This window comes from Marmota marmota, unplaced genomic scaffold, assembly GCF_001458135.2.
Source record: "Marmota marmota marmota unplaced genomic scaffold, marMar, whole genome shotgun sequence".
NCBI lineage: Eukaryota > Metazoa > Chordata > Mammalia > Rodentia > Sciuridae > Marmota > Marmota marmota.
The window spans coordinates 674,049-693,077 of NW_026000185.1; the positions used below are offsets into that span (position 1 = coordinate 674,049).

General features: G+C 53.5%; 1 protein-coding gene across 1 annotated transcript in view; it reads right to left on the reverse strand.

Moving 5' to 3' along the window:
- Positions 1–19,029, reverse strand: part of Clec16a (C-type lectin domain containing 16A) — a 186,260-nt gene that overhangs the window by 144,697 nt on the left and 22,534 nt on the right. The window contains exons 4-11 of the mRNA XM_048790048.1: positions 18,723–18,856; positions 13,209–13,357; positions 10,191–10,296; positions 8,926–8,931; positions 8,453–8,576; positions 5,389–5,563; positions 4,113–4,166; positions 642–755 (exon numbers count right to left, since the gene is read on the reverse strand). Coding sequence (XP_048646005.1) covers positions 642–755; positions 4,113–4,166; positions 5,389–5,563; positions 8,453–8,576; positions 8,926–8,931; positions 10,191–10,296; positions 13,209–13,357; positions 18,723–18,856 — 862 coding nt within the window. The remainder of the gene's footprint in view (positions 1–641; positions 756–4,112; positions 4,167–5,388; positions 5,564–8,452; positions 8,577–8,925; positions 8,932–10,190; positions 10,297–13,208; positions 13,358–18,722; positions 18,857–19,029) is intronic.

The following is a 19,029-nucleotide window of genomic DNA, read 5'->3' on the forward strand; positions in this document are numbered from 1 at the left end:
GTCACAACCCCGACCATCGGGTACACTGGCTTTGGCAGCATACAGAGTATAACTCCAAGGCTCCTGCAGACCACAAGCATGCTCTTCTTAGTCTACACACTGTTGATAACTTAAAACTTGGGAGACTTTACATAAAAAGGCAGATTTTCAGCTTGTTCGGAAACATGAGATGTGTCCCCATTCCTGAAGAACAACTGCAGCAGGGGTGGAGAGCAGCCGCACAGAGAGGTGAAATGCTCAGCCTGCACGCAACCCAGCACTCGCCAAGCCCGCACGCGGCGCCGTTGTCATTCCTCGACACTCACTGCCTCACCTCTGTGGGTCTTTGTGCCTCGGACAGGGCATTCTCTCATCTCATCCTGCCCCAATAACAGTGCCTCACAGATACACAATCTCAGGCCCAGAGTGTACGATCCCTGTTCAATAACACATGATCAATCAATCCACCATAAATACCTGAGCCAGAATTTCCTGGGTAAGCATTTCAAGACTGATTAGATTCTTGAATCACAGATCAGCTTATGCATCACCATTGCTGTGTAAGCAAAATGTTGGTTTCTGATTTTAGAGAAACGTGGATTAACAAAACATGCAATGGCTTTTATCAAGGTCAAAAGACAGTCCCAAAGCCAGCAACTCACAGAATTCCTCTGAACGTCCTGCTCAGTCTTGGCATACACCTCAGACAGCTCGCCATTCAGAATGACCTCAGCTAAGGAGTTCACCAGCGGTGCGTGATGTATGATCAGGAAGACCTGGTAGAAAGGGCGAGAAGGGACTTGCGTTAGGAGTGCAGTCTTCCAACCCCTCCCTCTCTGACCAGGAACAATAGGCTGGGCTACGTGAGTCCAAAGGTGCCCTCTTCCCAGGTACTCTCCGCTGGGTTGGCCTGCCTTCAGACTGCTGCCTACCTGGCCAGCTGCTCTTCCTCTGAAGGAAGACATTGAAGCAAGACCATCCCTCAGAGCTGGCTGAAGGCAAATCCAGCCAAGCGGAGCAATGTGGGGAGGAGCAGCCAAACCAGCGCACTCCTTCCGCTCCACAGGCAAGCTGGGGTCAAATTCAATTATACTAAGACTAGAAGGTTCCGTCCCAACACTTCAGCGAGGGCCAGCGAGTTTTGTCTCAACCAGGACTTGGCAAAGAAGTGGAGATTCCATCACTGGAATGTGCGCCAAGCCCTGTGGTGGTTTCAGCATGCTGGCTGCTACAGCAGGTCTACAGGTGTGGGGCTAGGAAAGAGAAGCCACAGGAGCCAGAGGCAAGCCGCACCTGCCAGGATGCAAAGCAGCAGCTCTGAGTCGAGACGGTCCTGCTCTCCACCCTGCTCCCCAGTGGTCAGAGGAACAGCTTTAGGAATCAGGGTATTCAAACTACCTTGCAAAGCTGGACTAGGCACGCCTGCGATCTTGCTTAAAAATGCAAAGGCAGCAACAAGGTGGAGCACAGTGTGGGGAATCTACTGTGTGTGCATGAGGAGAGTGTGTATGCACATTTGTATCTACTCATTTATGCATGCATAGGACAGGGTTTCTCAATCTTGGCACTCTGGACACTACGGGTCTTCTTTGTTGTGGGGCATCCTGTGCATTGTAGGGTGTTTAGTAGCAGTCCTAACCTCCACTCTCTAGATGCCAATAGCACACCCTCCCCTCAGTCCCAACAACAACAAAAATCTCCAGACCTATCCAGATACCCTTGGGGGGGGGGGGGCAGGGGGGGCGGATCATCCCTGGTTAAAAACTCCTGGCAGAGACTCTCTGGAAGGAAATAATGAAACCCTGTACTGAGGTTGTGTCTGGGGATTGGAACCAGGAGTGTAAATTTAGAAAAAAGAGAGAAAACTTGGCTTTCACCCTTTTAATCTTAAGAACGTATAATCTAACCTTGACTGCCCCTGAGGAGTAAAACTGGGTGCCCACAGGACATGGGTAGGAGAGAGACTTTCCTCACGTCGTCTTTTATATCATTTCAATAGGGAGAATATATTATTCAAATAAATAAATTAAAAGGTACAGGCAGAAGAGCTAAATATCACAGCCTTTTAAAATATCAGGGAGATCTTCGTTATTATACAGACTACAGTATGACCAAATGATCTAGGCCACATCCAGGGCTGTGGCAGGCACTCAAAACGTTTGTGATACTGGCGATTGTTCTCACCTTCATTACAGCCAGATTACTGCCACATATTTCTTGACCACAAAACAAAACCCATCATTGAGTTTTGTTCACTCTACAGTTATCTATTACGTACCTTGTATGAATACGACCTTATTCCTTCTTTGATTCAGTCCTAAGCATTCAATGAGCACCTTCTAAGGACCCCTACCTAAGCGAGCATGTGGTGCTCATTCTCCCAGCTTTGAACTGGGGATGCGGAGTCACTGCAGGGTCCCAGGAAGTGTGCACAGGCCAGACTGAAAAAGCTAGGCGGGTTGTCCACGCTGCGCTCTCACTCTTCACTGTGTGAGGCAGTTTGATCTCAGGGGGAAGACATCATCTGTCACCCTAACGTCATACCATCAACGTGAATTTTGTAACTGTTCTTGTGAAATGATTTGTAAGAATGCACTGATCTTGTAGTGATGTAGGTAAGTTTTCACACATTTAAATCACATTATAATTAAGTTAAATGAAAATACAGGGGGAGGAATGACTTGAGATTTTTTGATCTTTAAAAAAGATCTTTTAAAGGGATCTAAATTTGAGGAACCCTGAATTATAAGCTATGCTTTCTGCAAGACATTGGAAAAAATAATTAGGTACCCGCACCACTGGTGCTTCACTAAGAAGACAGGAGAAGGAGACTGTCCCTACTGGAGGCCCAGCGTGGGTTGGCCTCAGGTCCCTCAGCTGAGGCCCTCCCACACACCGCTCAACAGCTCAAGGGTCCCCAGGCACCACCCACAGATCCATAGTGGCTGAACAACTGGCCCGCTCGGGTCCTGCCAGACTCCCAGAATCTCAGCAAGACGTGCTGGCAGGTTTCTAATGAGGAGGCAGGAAAAGGAGAGGCTGGGTTGTCCTGAGCTCCGTGGCACAGGAGGGCATTCAGCAGTCGGCCGAGCAGGGCTCTGAGCAAACAGAGCCTCAGAGCAAGACTCGGGACACAAACAGTGGTCAGGCCACATCCGGATCTCCCTCGGCCCGCAGCCTGAGTCTTCCTTCTCTGGTCAGTGAGATCCAGCCTCCCCGAACTCCAAATGACAGGGATCCATTAGAAGAACAGACTCTCATCGTAGCCAAGAAATATCTGTACCACTGAGGAAGTGGGAACAGAGCTCTGGTCAAACGTTTGACTGCTGACGGTCTAATGGACGGCCTGCAAGTCTGCGCTGCTAGTAATAAAAATATTTTTAAAGTTATGTAACTGGGTCACCATGGAGTTTTCCCTTCTTGTAAACATTACATAATTACGAGGAGGAAGCACAGTTGCTGACGGAGGGAGGCAGACAGATGGGCTCAAGACCGAGTCCGGGAGCTGAGGCCGTTGTAGGACACCTTGCAGAAGGTAATGTGGGAACTAGAACCACAAGAAAACCCTTTAAAAACAGCCTCATGACAGGAAATTGTTAAGTAAAGGTGCTACGGGATGCACACCATGGTCCAGCGGTTCCGGGCTTATTTCAAAATACTGTGGGGTTGGGATTGGGCTCAGCGGTAGAGTGCTCGCCTCACACCGGCGGGACCTGGGTTCAATCCTCAGCACCACATAAAAATAAAGACATTGTGTTGTGTCCATCTACACCTAAAAAATAAATATTAAAAAATGTATATATATACTGTGAATAAGAGCCACACAAGGCACACTTCCAGGGTATCAAGAGCGCTCCTCCGTTGTTGGGAAACCTGGGTCCCCATGTGAAAACCAAGCATGAGTGCCAGGTTTGATTTAGTTTTCCTTTCTCTTTAAATTTCCATCTCCTGCATGAAAAACACACAAGTCACCTCTACCCAGTATCTGGAAATAGAACACCCTCTCCATGTCTTCTGATTTTATTTCAAGATGGAGCACAGAAAGATGGCGATGCAGCCTGGGGACCTCCTAACAGGCAGCAGAGTGCACAGACCCAGACCTGCCAGGGACACTAGAGAATGGGCAGACATACCTGTGACAGGAGATAGAGAGACACAGGCAGGCTGATTTTCGGTCGTTCTCCTCCCTAGTGAAAGTCAGGGGAAAGAGGGAGAAGGGGGTCAGGGTCACAAAAGGAGCCACAGAAAATACATGATGTGAAAAGCCATCGGTTTGAACCTGAGGTGCCTGGCCCCCGACTTCCTCCTGTCCTGGAGGCTGCCCTCTCCTGGTGACACGCACAGCCTGACTGCACTCAGCGCCGTCTGCAAGACCAGCTTGTGACTTCGGAGATCCCTAACCCAGAGCAGCAGCTGACCCAGGGGAGCTTGTCCCTGAAGCTCCCAGGGCTGCTCCTTTCCCGGGTGGGGCCTGTGGCTCCCGTGGTGAGGCCCCAGGCCCGCTCTCTCCCTGGGAAAGGGTCTTCAGAATACGAAGGGGGAGGTTTGGGGCCCCATCCCACACCAGCTCTGCAGGGGAGAGATCTTCAGAGTTTCCACTTTAAAACCAAAAAAAAAAAAAAAGTGGGCTGGGAAATTAATTGACTTGTCAAGGTCCCGGGGTTAGGAAAGGGAAGAGCAGAAACTTGACCCCGGCACTGAACCCTCCAGTTCCCAGGGTCTGCTGCTGCCTCGGGAGCCGCCTCTGCTGGAGCTCGTTAGGCCACGACTTTCTCCTACCGTATTAACTTATTTGAGGCAAGAACCCCCATGCTCCATCTCCCAAGAGGAAATGACCTGGAGACACACCTGCAGAGGCCCCCCGCCAGACGACAAGGGCTCTCCTGCTGAGGCCTCTGCTTTCTCCCCCCAACTCTGGAGAGATGGCCCAGGCCCTCCCGGGATCAGCATTTCTGAGAGTCCCAGAAGCAGCTGCTCAGAATCAGTTGGGAACAGGTCACACATGCAGATGCCTAGTCCCGCCTCAGCCCCTCTGAGCCAGAACCCCCACAGGGGGAGGGTGCAGAGGACTTGCCACTGGCCACCTCTGTCCCCACAGAGGACTCGGAACTATGGATGGTCCTCCACCCCTGCCTGTCCTGCATCCTCTGCAGACCCATCAGTTCTGGGAACTACCAGGAAAAGTTGCTGGGGTGAGAAGACCCAGGGAAGGAGGTACAGAGACCTAAGCCTGAATCCTAGGGGTCTCCTGTGTCCTCTCATGTCGGTGATCGGGCTTTTCCTCACTCAACTGACAGCTCTCTTTGGGAAAACCAGCAAGCTCTAGACGGCCTTTTCCTCAGGAGTGAACCTTGGCCTCTTGGGCAGCCCAGCTACAGCCTGCTGGACGGTGGCCAGGCGCAGACCCACCTTGTCGGGGCTCTCCAGGGAGGACACGTACAGGGGCAGGAAGAGCCTGTTGAGCAGGTGGTCGCTGAGCACGTCATTGAGGAACTCACAGTTGATGATCAGTATGTCATTGAGATAGTGCAGGTGGTCCAGGTGCTCGGCCACCAGGTCGCTCAGCTTGCCCCGGTTCCTGTGCCTGCCGAGAGAGACCACCACCTCAGTCTGCAGGCCAAGCTGGGGCCGCGGGCCTGACATGAGCACCCTGGACTTACACTGAGGCCCACTGATCTCAAGAGACACCCATCCTGACCCCACAGAGGACAGACACAAAGGAAAATGGACAAGTCCACTGCTCCCATTTTAGGGGACTCCTGAGGCCCTCCCCATGAGGGCCTTGGAACAAGTCGACCCACAACTGCAACCCCAAATAATTGGGACAAATGAAGCAAAACCCAGTTAGCGAAGCTCTTAGCAAGCCACTGCACGGGAGCAGCCACTAGTCGATCGGCAAGATCCCGGCTCCCCAGATCAGCAGAGTTGATGGAGCCCTAAATCCTCACAATTAAAACGCTGCAGAGGCCTCTGAAGGGAAAAGCCGGCCCTTACTCAGCAGCCACATCTGCCCCAGGGTCCTGACCATCTGTGGGACAGAGCAAGGACACAACAGGCATCCCCGGGCCTGGCCTGAAGGTCTGTGTGTCCCTGCAGTTGGCAACAGGCGGGCTGCCTGGGTCTCCTGGGTGGAGTCAGGCACACTCCAGAGACCACCCAAAGCACCCGGTGCATGTGCCCACCACCCCGGCCACACGGCCACAAGCAGCACAGCCAGAGCCAGGCGCTGCTGATGGAACCGGCGACACTCAGAACCCAGGAGATTTAAAAAGAAGATAAAAGGCAAAAGGAAATAACGGTCCCTACAATGCCACCACCAACCATCCACCACCGACAGACACGTAGGGACTGTGGCTCCACAGTCGTCTGGCACATTCTCGCCTCTTCCTATGACCAACCTCAGAGGCAGGGGCTGCACATGTGCCAGTCCAGCATGACACACTTTGAGAAAATGAGGACCAGAAGGACCAATTTTGCTTCTTTACATAATTTCTAGTGATTGTTTCCTTTTTGGTACCAGCGATTGAACTCAGGGGCACTCAACCACTAAGCCACATTCCCGGCCCTATTATTATTATTATTATTATCATTATATTATTATTCTGCTTAGAGACAGGGTCTCACTGAGTTGCTCAGCACCTTTCTAAGTTACTGAAGCTGGCTTTGAACTCGAAATCCTCCTACCTCAGCCTCTCAAGCCACTGGGATTATAGGCGTGCTCCCCCATGCCCGCCCTAGTGATCGATTCTTATGAGATTTTAATAAGATCTTCAGTAAACATGTACAGCAAATGCATGTTGCAAAGCCTTGGAGCCTCACAAGCACCTGGGAACCTAGCACGCCGAGAGCACAGTGTTCACACGCAACGCCTTTTTCTTTAGTTGCGATTTACTGCACCTCATTAAATGGTTAAAATACACTACTTAATGGTTAAAATATCAAAGTGACATAGACAGGTTTAAAACTCAAAGAAGAGATGCTGCTCAGCTGACGATGAAAAGCAGTGGCCCCTGGCCCAGCCCTGTTCCCACCTCCTGGCTCTGAGAGGCAGTTTTTAACCTCTGGTTGCTTCTGTAGACAGTTCCTCCCATACTTTCATAAACTCTGTAATTGAGTCTTTTTACACATAATCTGTCAACTCCTGTTGTGACAACACTGTGCCCCGCGCCCCCTCCCTCAACAGCAGGTGTGGGTCACTGCTGCTGACTTGTAGATGTCACTGCGCAGCCAAAGAGGGAGGGCTCTAGTCACTTCCCTCCCTGGACCAGGGTGTCTTTCTGGCAACAAGTGCCTGGTGGTGCCTCGTATCGGTGCCTGTTCAGACCCACAAAGGAGCGTGTTTTCTCAAATGCTCAGTCAGATCTGCAGCCACCTGTGCTCGCTTCTTTTTCCATAGCAGATCTCATATCTTACCTACCCAGCTCCTCTCCCCAGAAGAGCTCCTTCCTGGGTCCCTCCTACATCAGGACCTCTAGTAGACCCGGGGAAAGCTGGTGTTCTGTGGCAATGTTTTGCAGTGTGGGTGATTTTGCCTTCAAGGGGACATTTGGTGACCTCTGGAGACATTTTTGCTGTCACAGCCGCAAAAGACCAGATGCTATTGGCTTCTGTGGGTAAGGCCACGGATGCTGCTAAACACCTTACGAGGCAAGGACGCCCCTCACAAAGGGAGAGGAATCTCACTGTGGGACTCCTAGTCACCCCTCTGGAGACAAGATCACCCTCTTCAATTACTTTATAAACACTTGTTGAGATGTAATTCATACATAATAAGACTCACCCACTTAGAGTCTGTAATTGAATGGTTTTTAAACATTTTCCTTCCTCCCTCCTTTCTTTTGTGCGGGGGATGGAAGCCGGGCCTCGTGCTGGCTAGGCAGGTACGCTCCCCGTGCTACGTCCCAGCCTCAGGGTCGTTAGTGTGTCCAGAGCTGTTGGGCCACCATCAGGTCGACTGGAGAAAAGCCCTGCGCGTGCTCATTAGCAGTGGCTTCCCACTCCCCCGACGCCCCCTCCTCCTGCACCCGCGGCCCAGGAAGCCTCTCATCTCCTCCCTGCCTCTGGCTCTGCCGATTCTGGGCACTTTATATAGATGAAATCACAGGGCGCACGGCCGGGTCGGCTTCCCCCACTTCGCACCATTTTCTGAGGTTCGCGTTTCGTGGCGCCTCAGCACTGGGTTGACTTCACTGCCAACACTGCCCCGCCTCTGGCAGACCCCATCTCATCATTCACTCCTCAGCTGACAGGTCACCCTAATCTCCTAACCAGCACCACCGACAGGTGCACTGGCACCCTCCTGTACCGGCTCTGGGAGGCGGGTGAGCCATTTCCAACTCTCCACTGTTTTAAACAGCGGGGAGAGCCGTTTCCAATCCGCAAGCCCACGCTCTGCCCACACCATAGGAAGAACTGTTCTCCCGGAGTCCCCCTCACACTCTGCCCACCCACCAAACACCCAGGGGCCACTTACTCCTCATCAGTCTGCACGCAGGTGTCGAGCTCGATCACGTGGCTCCCGATGAACCAGACCAGGTTGGAGAAGTAGGGGACGGCAGTCTTGTCCCTGATGTAGTGCAGCATGGCCTGGTTGTCCACTGAGGAATTCACCAGAGAGTCAGAGTCAGACCACCAAAAGTGACTTGGGGAGATAAAAAACAACCAAAAGCCACCATGCAAAAGCCCTCTGCTATCATCTGAAATCGTCTTTCCTGGAAATACGTGAAAATGTTCATCTTATTCATAAAACTGTCCTCGTCGAGGCCGTTCTTATGCTAGGCTTAATAAAGGTACACACGGGGCCAGCCAGCGTCCGTGCGCTGGGGCGCCCACCATGAGCAGTGGCCTGTGCCGACCCCAAGAGAATGACGCCCTTCTCAAGCAAGGCTCCTCACTCCCACGTCAGGGTAAGTTAAGAAAGAGGAAAACCAGAGGTTAGCGACTTACATGACACTGGCATAAGGAACAGGCATCGTCATGGAAGGAAAGGCAGAAACAGACAACAGTTAACAAGGTTAGAACTGGGAAGGTGAGACAGCTCTCGGGGAGATGAGGTGGGGCAGGAGCATCTGAACCAGAAGAGAAGGGTCAGAAGACCGCCAGGAAAAATGGCAGCAGCAGGCGGCAAACCCAGAGGCTGCCAGGTTGGCCGTGGCCCAGGGGGCAAAGGCGGCCACCTGGCGTGTTAACTGAGGAGTCCAGGCTTCAACCCAAAACAGGCAGCTGCTTCTCAGCACCAGCTGACCCCTGTCCTGCAGGACTGTGGGCCCAGATAGCCAAATCTACATCTTCAAGTCAGAAACCCAGACTGTTCCATAAGATTTCCCAATTTTTAGATACTGTCAATGCTTTTTAAAACCATCTAAGCCAATTAAAACATGTCTGGGGACTGGTCTCAGCCCTCAGGCCCTCAGTTTGTGATTCTGCATGGACTAGACTGGGCTCTCAAATGTAATGTAATCCCAGAAGGGGGCAGGCATGAGCCCCTGAGAAGCCCCCACCCCAATCCCAGGTCATCTCAAGTAATAACAGCCTGACTCACAAAGGCCAGAGCCCTGAAATCCCAAAGAAAGCGGAGCCCCAGCTCCATGGTGGGGCCTACAAGGGAAGGAACCTGCATTAGGCAGGAAACTCCCAAGGCACTGCCTTGGTACAGACGGGGCCAGCCAGCTTCGGTGCGCTGGGCAGCTGGGGCAGCTGGGGCAGCTGGGGCAGCCTTGCCGGTGCGGGCAGGGCCCTGGAGGGCTGCTCCTGCAGGCAATGTGCAGGGTTAAGCTGGTCCGGGAAGAAGGGGTCTGGCAGCACAGGGCTTTCCACAGGGAACAGAAAGACGGTATCGCCCCCTGCTGTTCGTGCTGCTAAGTGCTTTTACACATTTTTTAAAGACAGCCTGCCTTCCAGCTGTATGGAAATATACCCGATAAGTCGAAACACAGACTCTTAAACCTAACATTTGAGAGACAACTTTGCTTTATCTAGTTGTAACATGGCCACTCTGAATCCCACAGATGCCTCCTTGGGACACTCTACTCTAGGTAGCAGGACCCAGCAAGACCCAAACATGCAGGGAAGACAGTGGTCCCAAGGCTGAGCTGAGGGTCCCGCCAGGGCAGCTCCCTGGTTTCTCTGCAAGGGCTGGATGCACAGACCAGAGGGAGCAAGCTCTTGCTGCCTGTTAGAACCAGCCGAGGCAGAGCCCGCAGGGAACTCACCTTTGTAGACATTCAGGGTGATGGTCCTCACAGCAATTCGAACCATGCTTTCGGGATGATTGAAAAACTTGATGGCTTCTGTGTACAGGGCAAAGTCATTGGTATGCTAGAACAAAACAAGTACCAAAGAGTCACAGACCATGATGAGACAGGCCTGCCCCACACGAGCTTTCTGAAACCCATCAGAAAGCGGGATAAAGGGGGGAAAGTTGCCACTGTGAACCTCAGGTCAGGAGTGCAGTCCCAGGGGAGTGTGGAACGGGGAAGGACAGGGAGGTGAGGACTTGGCAGAAACAGAACTCAGGTCCAGCACCATCCCGTCGCTTCTTAGCAGGACAAGACCCACCTCCTGCTCACCAGCATTCAGTGAGACATTTCCCGTCAGGTAAGACTCAAGCCCAGCAACTGACACCCAGCAAGCACTCAAGACCAGGGCAGATTCCCTCGGATGTACTCCAGCTTATTTAAAAGGTAAAGTTTTACTCAGTTCGGAATCTCTACTTTTCTCTGGAAGCTGAAGAACCCAGGTGTCTTCTGCTGTTAAAAAGGGAAAATGAGGGGCTAGGGAGGTACCCCACTGCGAGAGCCCTCCCAGCACTGCGTGAGGCCCTGGGTTCCATCCCCAGCACCACCAAATGGGGGGAAAAAAGGACCAGATCAAACAGTGGAGAACCCCAGAAACCCACTGACTGCCCCAGACTAAGAAAAAGTGAAGTGGGCTCTGGACCAGGCACACAGTAGAGTGCTCCTCCGGAGGCCCATGTGCCCCCCACACAGCACCCCTCTGGCTCTGAGGGCATGCACAGCAGCACAGGAGAAGCCTGGGGTGGGCCTGGGGAGTGGGAGCCTAAGACCAGCCCTGCCAGGTGGGCTGTGGAGGGCTCAAGGCACCAGTGTTCTGGTGAGGACCAGAAGTCAAGCATGCAGCTCCCAAGTGACAACTACTCCACAGGCTCACGTTAAAGAGGAAATCAAGCCCACCTCAGAGAGAGGCTCTGGCCACCCCTGTGGCGACCAGAAGGGTGCTCTCTCAGAAGCACCACTCTGACCCCAGAATCCAAGTGTTTTGCCCTCCCAGCCCAGTGTGCAGAGGCCCAGCTGCATCTGAGCAGGGGTAGAATCCAGCCCGCACTCTGTCCCAACCTCACAGGGGGGTTTTCTCGCACCAGGGAGAACATTTGGGAGAATGCTAACATTGTCCACCTGTTTGCTGGATGTGTTTACTGAGCACCTACTATGTGCTAGGTACTGGGCCCCATGATGTTAATCTTCAAACTGCCAGTGTTCTGTGGTTGACAACTAGTATTTCTTCCCTTTGAGACCAGCTCCTCCCCACCACTGAACAACTAAAGTCAAGGTTCAGGCTACCGTTGCCACACCAAATGAGACAGCTAGACAGAATTTGTCCAAATACAGAAGATACATGTGGACTACAGCGTGATCCCAACACAGGCTGGGAGCAGACGTGGTCACCAATCGGACACTGCACACAGTGTGCGGCTGGCAGCAGCCTTTGAGTTGGCCCCAGACAGCCTCACCCCTGGACCACGAGCTCGTGCCCCTTCGCTCACTGAGCCAGGCTGCCCTGCGTGACCAGGAACAGGGCAGAATGGTACGTGGGACGTCCGCAGCAGGCCGTGCCACACCCCATTTGCCTTGGTTCTGGGGCAGCCTCTCAGGGAAGCGGCTGCTGAGACAAGGGCACTTGAGCAGGCTGTGAAGAGGGCCATACAAAGGGAGACCAAGCTGGCCACCCATGGGAATACAGATCCTCCACCCTGATCCAGGTTTCAGGTGACTTTAGCCTCCCGGGAAACTGTGCCAAAGTACTTCTGCCAGGCCAACTCCAAACTCCAGACACACTGTGGGAGAAATGTGATGCAATTCTGATCAATGAGACAGAAAGGAAAGTCTGGTGGGAGATTTCTGAGAAAGTTGTTTTTGGAAGTAAAAAAGGGACACAAGAAGGGAAGTGATTCATCAGAAATTTCAGCAGTAGCATGTAAATACGTGATGTTTAGAGCTGCTGCAGCCATCCTGTGACCATGAGGAATAGAACCAGAGAACAGATGCCAACTGAACAGTCAGTAGAGAAGGAAGATGGAAAAGCCTGGGCCCTTGATGAAGTGGGAGAGTCAGGATGAAGTGGGAGAGTCAGGATGAAGCGGACCTAGCACAGCCGGTGTTTGTACCTTTTAGTATATGGGATAAATTGACCTTATTGGTCAAGATCCTTTTTTTTTTTTTTTTAGTATTCATTCTTAAATTTTAGGTGGACACCATGTCTTTATTTTACATTTATGTGGTGCTGAGGATCAAATCCAGTGCCTCGTGCATGCCAGGCGAGCACTCTACCACTGAGCCACAGCCCCAGCCCCTCAAGTTCCTTTTAATAGTGAAAGCAGCAGCAATTTATCTATTTCAGTTGTTGATTCTCCCAAGGAATCAGGGGCGTTAGCTTGCAGAGAAGAGCACTGTCTGTAGGATGTACCATAGACTTTTTCAGCACTTTACAATATCCTCTCTGTCATGCTCAGTGGCACAGCACTTGCCTGGCATGTGTGAGGCACAGGGTTCAATTCTCATCATTGCATATAAATAAACAAAGACCCACTGACAACTAGAAAACATTTTTTAAAAAACCATCTCATTTAATTCAATCCCTGAAAAGCCAAGGCAAATATTTTCACACCGATTTCTCAGATGAGGAAATCGAGGCTCAAGGTGGGACTGGAACTTCCCTGAGGTCACAGACCAAGGAAGTGGATAAAGCAGGCCTGCCTGACCGAGCGCTCAGGTCTCTCCTACAGGGTGTCACTACTGGACAACTCTGCCAAGTACAATAGAGCTCTCAGCACAGGCTGAATTTTACATTTAAAGTGAAAAAGTAATTTGTTGAATTAAAAACAACCTTTAAGGTGTGCCAAAGTTAAAGGGTGTTGCCGTGACAGTCACTGATGGTGACCCAAGCTGTGATGTGGTCAGCTCTAGACCCAGGTGCCCCTGGCAAACACTCACCTCATTGTAAAAGAAGTGGACAGTGTGGTTGTTGAGCTTGAGCGAAAGTGTTTTCAGGAACGATATGTAATATGCCATGATCTCCTCGTCAGAAAAGTCGAACTTGTGGACGATGATGGAATTCACATAGTTATTGGACAGCAGGTAATCTGGAGGGAGACAACAGCGGGACAGGTGACCTCCAGTGGGAAGGGCAGGCAGGGTGCCGGCACGAGCGGGGCCACGGCAGCCCCCGTGCTCAGTAGGCCCCGGGTTGCTGGGTCACCCACGATGACAGGGTGACTGTCAACTCGCCAAGAAACCCTGGCTGCGCACACACTAGCAAGGGGGAAGGCGACGCCGGGGGGAGCCTGTCCCTCCTTCACACCAAGAAGAAAGGCCCCTCAGCGCCTGCTTTCCCTGCTGGCCAAGGCCGACCTGGCGCGGCGGGAAGGGCAGGCGGTGCGTGGGCTCTTTCACTAATACCCACGAGTCAGGGGAACGGCTCTGCCTTCTATAAAAAGCTGCCCTGTTTTGCCATCGAAAGTCACATCATCATCCCTGAATGCCACACAGGACTGCCACATAGGGCCTTCCCTCCTCACAGCAGTGCCATTTCACAAGGCCACAGCCTGCTGGACCCGAGGCGCCACGGCTCAGTGCTTCCCACTGTGACTCAGGGTCACAGCTGCTGCAGAGCCGGGCTCGGCCTCGGGTCTGCAGATGAGAAACGAGATCAGGAAGGTTGGGTGCCTTGCCTGAGGACACAGAGACGGAAAGTCCCGGAGAAGGGTTCAAGCTCATGATGCTGCAGCCCGTCATGGCCACAGTAACAGGGACTGGCACGAAAACTGGGCACTGAGGGCCTGGGGCCAACTGGCCCAGCATGGTGAGGGCTTTCACCTGAGGAAGGGAAACCGGAAACTGGCTGCAAGCTGCACCTCTGGGTCCTGAAGTGGTGGCCATGACATCAACCAGTTCTTAAAACAAAACGAGGTCTACAGACCACCAGCAGCTGCAGCGTGCAGCGTGAGGCCTCAGCGTGAGGCCCCTGGTGGACAAGCTCCTCTCCAGCCCTCGCCAGCCACCTGCAGAGCAGGGCTGCTAATGCAAGAGCCCGTTCCGTCTCCCCTGTTCCCTACAGAGGTCAAAGGCAGGATGTGACGGGCACCTGCTGGGACAGGCGAGGCAGCACAGTGACACGGCTCAGAGCCTGGCTCCTGAAAGGCCAGTGCCCAGACCGACCGCACAGCGTGCCCTAGAGCTGGCGGGGACCGCAGAGGCTGCACCCAGCCGGACCTGTGGGCGAGGGTCCCCGGGGATGGGTGGGTAACGGGCTCCTTGGGCAGTCTGCTCAAGAGGCGCTGGGTCCAGATGTGCACGAGGATCCCTGCTGCTTGGGTCCAGATCTTGCCTGCCACCTCCCAGACATGAGACCTGGGCGAGCTGCCCGCCCTCCCCACTCTGCAGTCCACTTGTCTGGAAACAAGGTCCTCCTCAGGTTGTCACAGGGTGGAAGGAGCCAACACAGCAGCCCCCAGGACGGCAAGGGCAGGGGACCCTCTTCTCAGCCTGCTCCAGCAGCAGAGTGCAGGGCTGGCACCGCTGCTCCGAGGAGAGTGGGAAGCAGCCCGTCAGCTCAGCCTCATCCAGGGATGACTGAGCGTTCTGCTGGAAAGACCACATCACCAGAGCAGCCAGCCTCAGGTCCCTGGCAGGGCCGCAGGGTGGCACCACGCAGGGTGGAAGCCAGCCCCTGGGAAGGCCGCTGTGCACTCTGAGCAGGCGCAGGAGACGGCCTTGCAGACTGCAGTCAAGAAGTAGTTTTCAAACTCCGACAGGAACGGCTCCTAAGGCTGCGCTCTGGCCCACTCCGAGAGAAGGCAGGTGCTTACACATGTCACAGATGCGAAGGAGACAGCTCAATACATGCACCTGTGTATTCAACACAGCCCCCTCAGACTTTGGGGGTCTGGAACATGCACACCACAGGAGAGCGGTTACGCCCCCAGCACTCCAAGGTTCCCGTGCTGCACCCGCCAGGCTGTCCTCCTCCAAGGCCAGCCCCACCCCGACTCCCACCTCCACAGACTCATTTTGCCTGCTCCTGAAGCTGGCGTCGGTGACCGGGCGCACTGCCCCTGGGTCTGGCCTCTCCTGCTCCTCACACCCGCATGACCAGCTGACGTGTGCGGCCTTTGCTGCTGTGAGTTAACTCCACTCTGAATACCCCACAGGTTATCTGCCCCCTGCAATCACGTGTGTGCCACGCAGCCCAGGTGACCCTCATGCCTGAAGCACTTCTCTCTGTCCTTCTGACTGTGGGTGGGGACCGGCGGGGAGGGTCAATGGGCTAGAGGAGGAGGGAACACAGGCCGTCTTGCCGAGCCCCGTGGCACAGATGCCCATGCTGGCAGCTCCAGATGTACATTGGGAGCCTCCCGGGTGTGTCTAGACCTAGGACAGCCAGGGCATAGACCACTCCTCGTGGGGACTTTTTCAGGGCCTCCAAGAGATGACCGAGTGTTGGGGGACCACCATGGGGGCAGGGGAGGGCCTTGATCACTGTGTGGCCGACTTTCTGTGGTATCCTTTTATAATAAACCCAGGAGTCTGTAAGTAATCTCAGTCTCTCGGGCCTCTGTCACTTAGGTCACCAAACTCAACAGGTGATAGATGTATTTGTGAAGCGTCTGCATGTCAAAGTGAAAGTGTGGAAAGCACCTAAATGCCCACGGTCAGGGCTAACAGATGACGGCCAAGCAAGGGCAGCTCTCCAACCTGATCCATGAGGGCTACTCGAAGGGACAGGAGAGGATCTGGGCGACCCTGGGAAGGAGGGAAAGCAGAGCAAACAGGAAGACAGTCTGTGTGCGTGCAGCCGTGAAGGGGAGACAGAAACCGACTTTCCATACTTTTGTAAATTCTTCCTATCTTGTTTTATAATGAAGACACTTTCTATGATTATAAAATACAAATAAACACAGAGCACTTCTCCTTTCATCCCTTGCAAATGCCAGTTTACAATTGGGCAGTGACTGCTGCCGTTTTCCTCAGGCTCCCAGAAGCCCTCTGACCAACTGCCCACACAGCAAGGGGTCTGCCACTCTCGGAGCAGGTCTCCTCCTTGACTCCAGGACAAGAAAAGCCGCACGCGCTGCCTGATCTCACTTGTGAGTACGATCCAAGGAGCTGAGCGAATGGGGACAGAGAGCAGAAAGAGGCTACCAGAGGCTGGGGTGGGGACAGGGAGGCGTGGGTCGGCGAACCCAGCCCCAGTTCCAGGTGGGTGAATTCTGAGCATCTAACGCCCAGGGTGGTGACAACAGCCAACAATACTGTGATGGACACCTGGAATTCCCTAAAAGGTCATTTCTAAGTGTTCTCACCACACAAAAGGCAACTATGTTCACTGACTTAACTGAGGTGGTCACGTCAATGTGCACAGGTATCAAGATGTGTACCTTAAACGCATACAAAAAGCCAAAATTTAAACCCGTCTTCATCCCCTCGCCCTGTGCCTACCTTGGTTTGAAAGGGGTTAGCAGACATAAGACCTGAGGGCACCCTGGATTAAATGATCACACTGACACCGTGCCCCTGCCCCCCTGCCAGACCCCGCTGAGCCCTGCATCCCATACCCTTATCTGCTGCCACTCAGCTGCTATCATCTCTGCTGGACAGAGGACAGCTGCAGCTGCAGAGCTGACTCCCAGGCACCCGCAGGGAGCAGGGCGCCCTCAGCCCCAGCCTGGCTGGGTCACAGTCCTGTGCCACGAGCTGGCTTTTTCCCCCTGGGTGTTTAGAAACCACCACTGTTTCATATCCAGCGCAACAGAGGCCGATAACAGGGGAGGCCGCGTAGGGAGGCATCAATCAACCCGCAGCTGTCAGCCTGCGGTCACCAAGTGCGAGGCACCTCTGAGACAGCAGCACCATCTAGTGGCCGCTGCTGGAGCCACAGTGCAGCAGCTCTTGCTGCCAGGAAGCAAGACCACCAGGTAAAGCTGCTCCCGCTGGGGAGACACTAGCCCAAGGTGTCCTGAGGACAGAGAACCACTCAGCCACTTGTCCCCTCGAATTTCTTGCAGGCAGGGTCTGGGCCTGGTGTAGCCTCCTAGAGATCCAAGACCCAGCGCTGTACCAGGACTGCTCCTCCTCGGCACAGTGACCACGCAGGCTGGAGAGCCTCTACCCGCTGGACGCCAGCAGCACCCCGTCCACCTGCAGTGTGACAACCACCAATGTGTCTGGACACGGTCAAGGGCCACGGGCCTGGAGCCATGCACACCCCAGCTCCTGGGCTGAAGCGGTTTCTCTGCTCTGGTCTCACTAGAACTGTCCCCTTGAGGCCACCACTCCAGCTCTCCTGGTGTGCAAATGGGGGCACCGACAGCTCGTGTCTCATGGGGGTGGTTGTTACAGATGAAGAAACTGGGCTTAGTGAGGACAGGGCCACGCTCACCAGCTGGGCCACAACACTGTGTCGGGAAGGAGGGAGGTGGCTGCCCCCTTCTTCCTCTCCCTGCCCCCCCCCACACCTCCTCCGCGTTTCAGCAACCAAGTCTCACTCCCAAGTCACAGGAGATGCAAACACCCACTCACTCAGCAGAGGGCCTCTGCCAGCCCTTCACGGAACCCCACGCACAGGAACCAACACAGTGTTGCAGACCCAACTGTGTCCCACAGATCCGCGTCAGGTTGAAGTCCTACCCCCACGGTGACGTATCTGGAAGCAGGGTTGGGAAGTGATTAGGGTTAGGTGAGGTCCTAATCTGATGGAACTAGTGGCCATATACAAAGCGGAGACACCAGAATCTGGTCCTCTCCCAACTCCCTTGCTTGATCTTGCCGTCACTTCTGCTGTCACACACAGAGGAAAGGCCAGGCAGTGAGCAAGTGGCTGCTATGGTCTGACTATGTCCCCAAAGGCTCATGTGCTGGATCTTAACTCCCTTAGGTGGCAGTGCTGGGAGGGGAAGCCTGGCATGGAGCGTTTAGGTCACGGGGCAGAGCCCTCAGGAACAGCTTCATGCTTTTCTCCCCTGAGTTCTGGCTCTCAGGGACTGGACCAGCTGCCTCAAGAGCAGGTTACAAAGCAAACATTCTCTCCCTTTAACATGTGCCTCTTACCCTTGCATTTTCTGCACCAAGTTGAGGGGTATGAGGCCCATGCTAGATGTCTCCATTCAATCTTGGTCTTCTCTGCTTCCAGAATCATTAGCCAAAATAAACCTTGGCTTTATAAATTAGCCAGTCTTAGGTATTTTGTTATAGCAACAGCAAACAGACTAAGACAGTGGCTATCTGCAAGCCAGGAAGAGAGCCTTCACCAGAAACCAACCCTGATGATAGCTTCAACTTAGACTTCTACCCTCCAGAACTGTGAGAAAACCAATCTATAGTTTAAGCCCTCAGGCTTTGGTACTCTGTTAGGGCAGCCCAGACAGACTAATATACAGCAAGCACAGATATACAAAAACCATATTAAGCTACACCCTGCTGACAGACGCAAATGTCAAGCAATATCCTTACAAAGTGAAGTCTCGTGACTGATATTCTCAAAGAGGATGTTCAAAGTCTGCAGCAGCTGAACGCACACATAGCGGCCCGATTTCTGCCTCAGGATGTTCAAGAAGAAAACAAACATGTTCTTCTCCAGGAAGAAGCTGGGGAGAGAATGAGCAAGGGTCAGTGGTTTGCTTCAATAAGTGGAAACCAAAAGCATCCTCTGGTGATATTCCCAGCCCTGCACCCTGCCCCCCAGAAGCATCAGCAGGGACACCAGGTCACACCACCACAGGGCCACGGCTTCCATCCTGTCCAGTTCCCAGGATGCCAT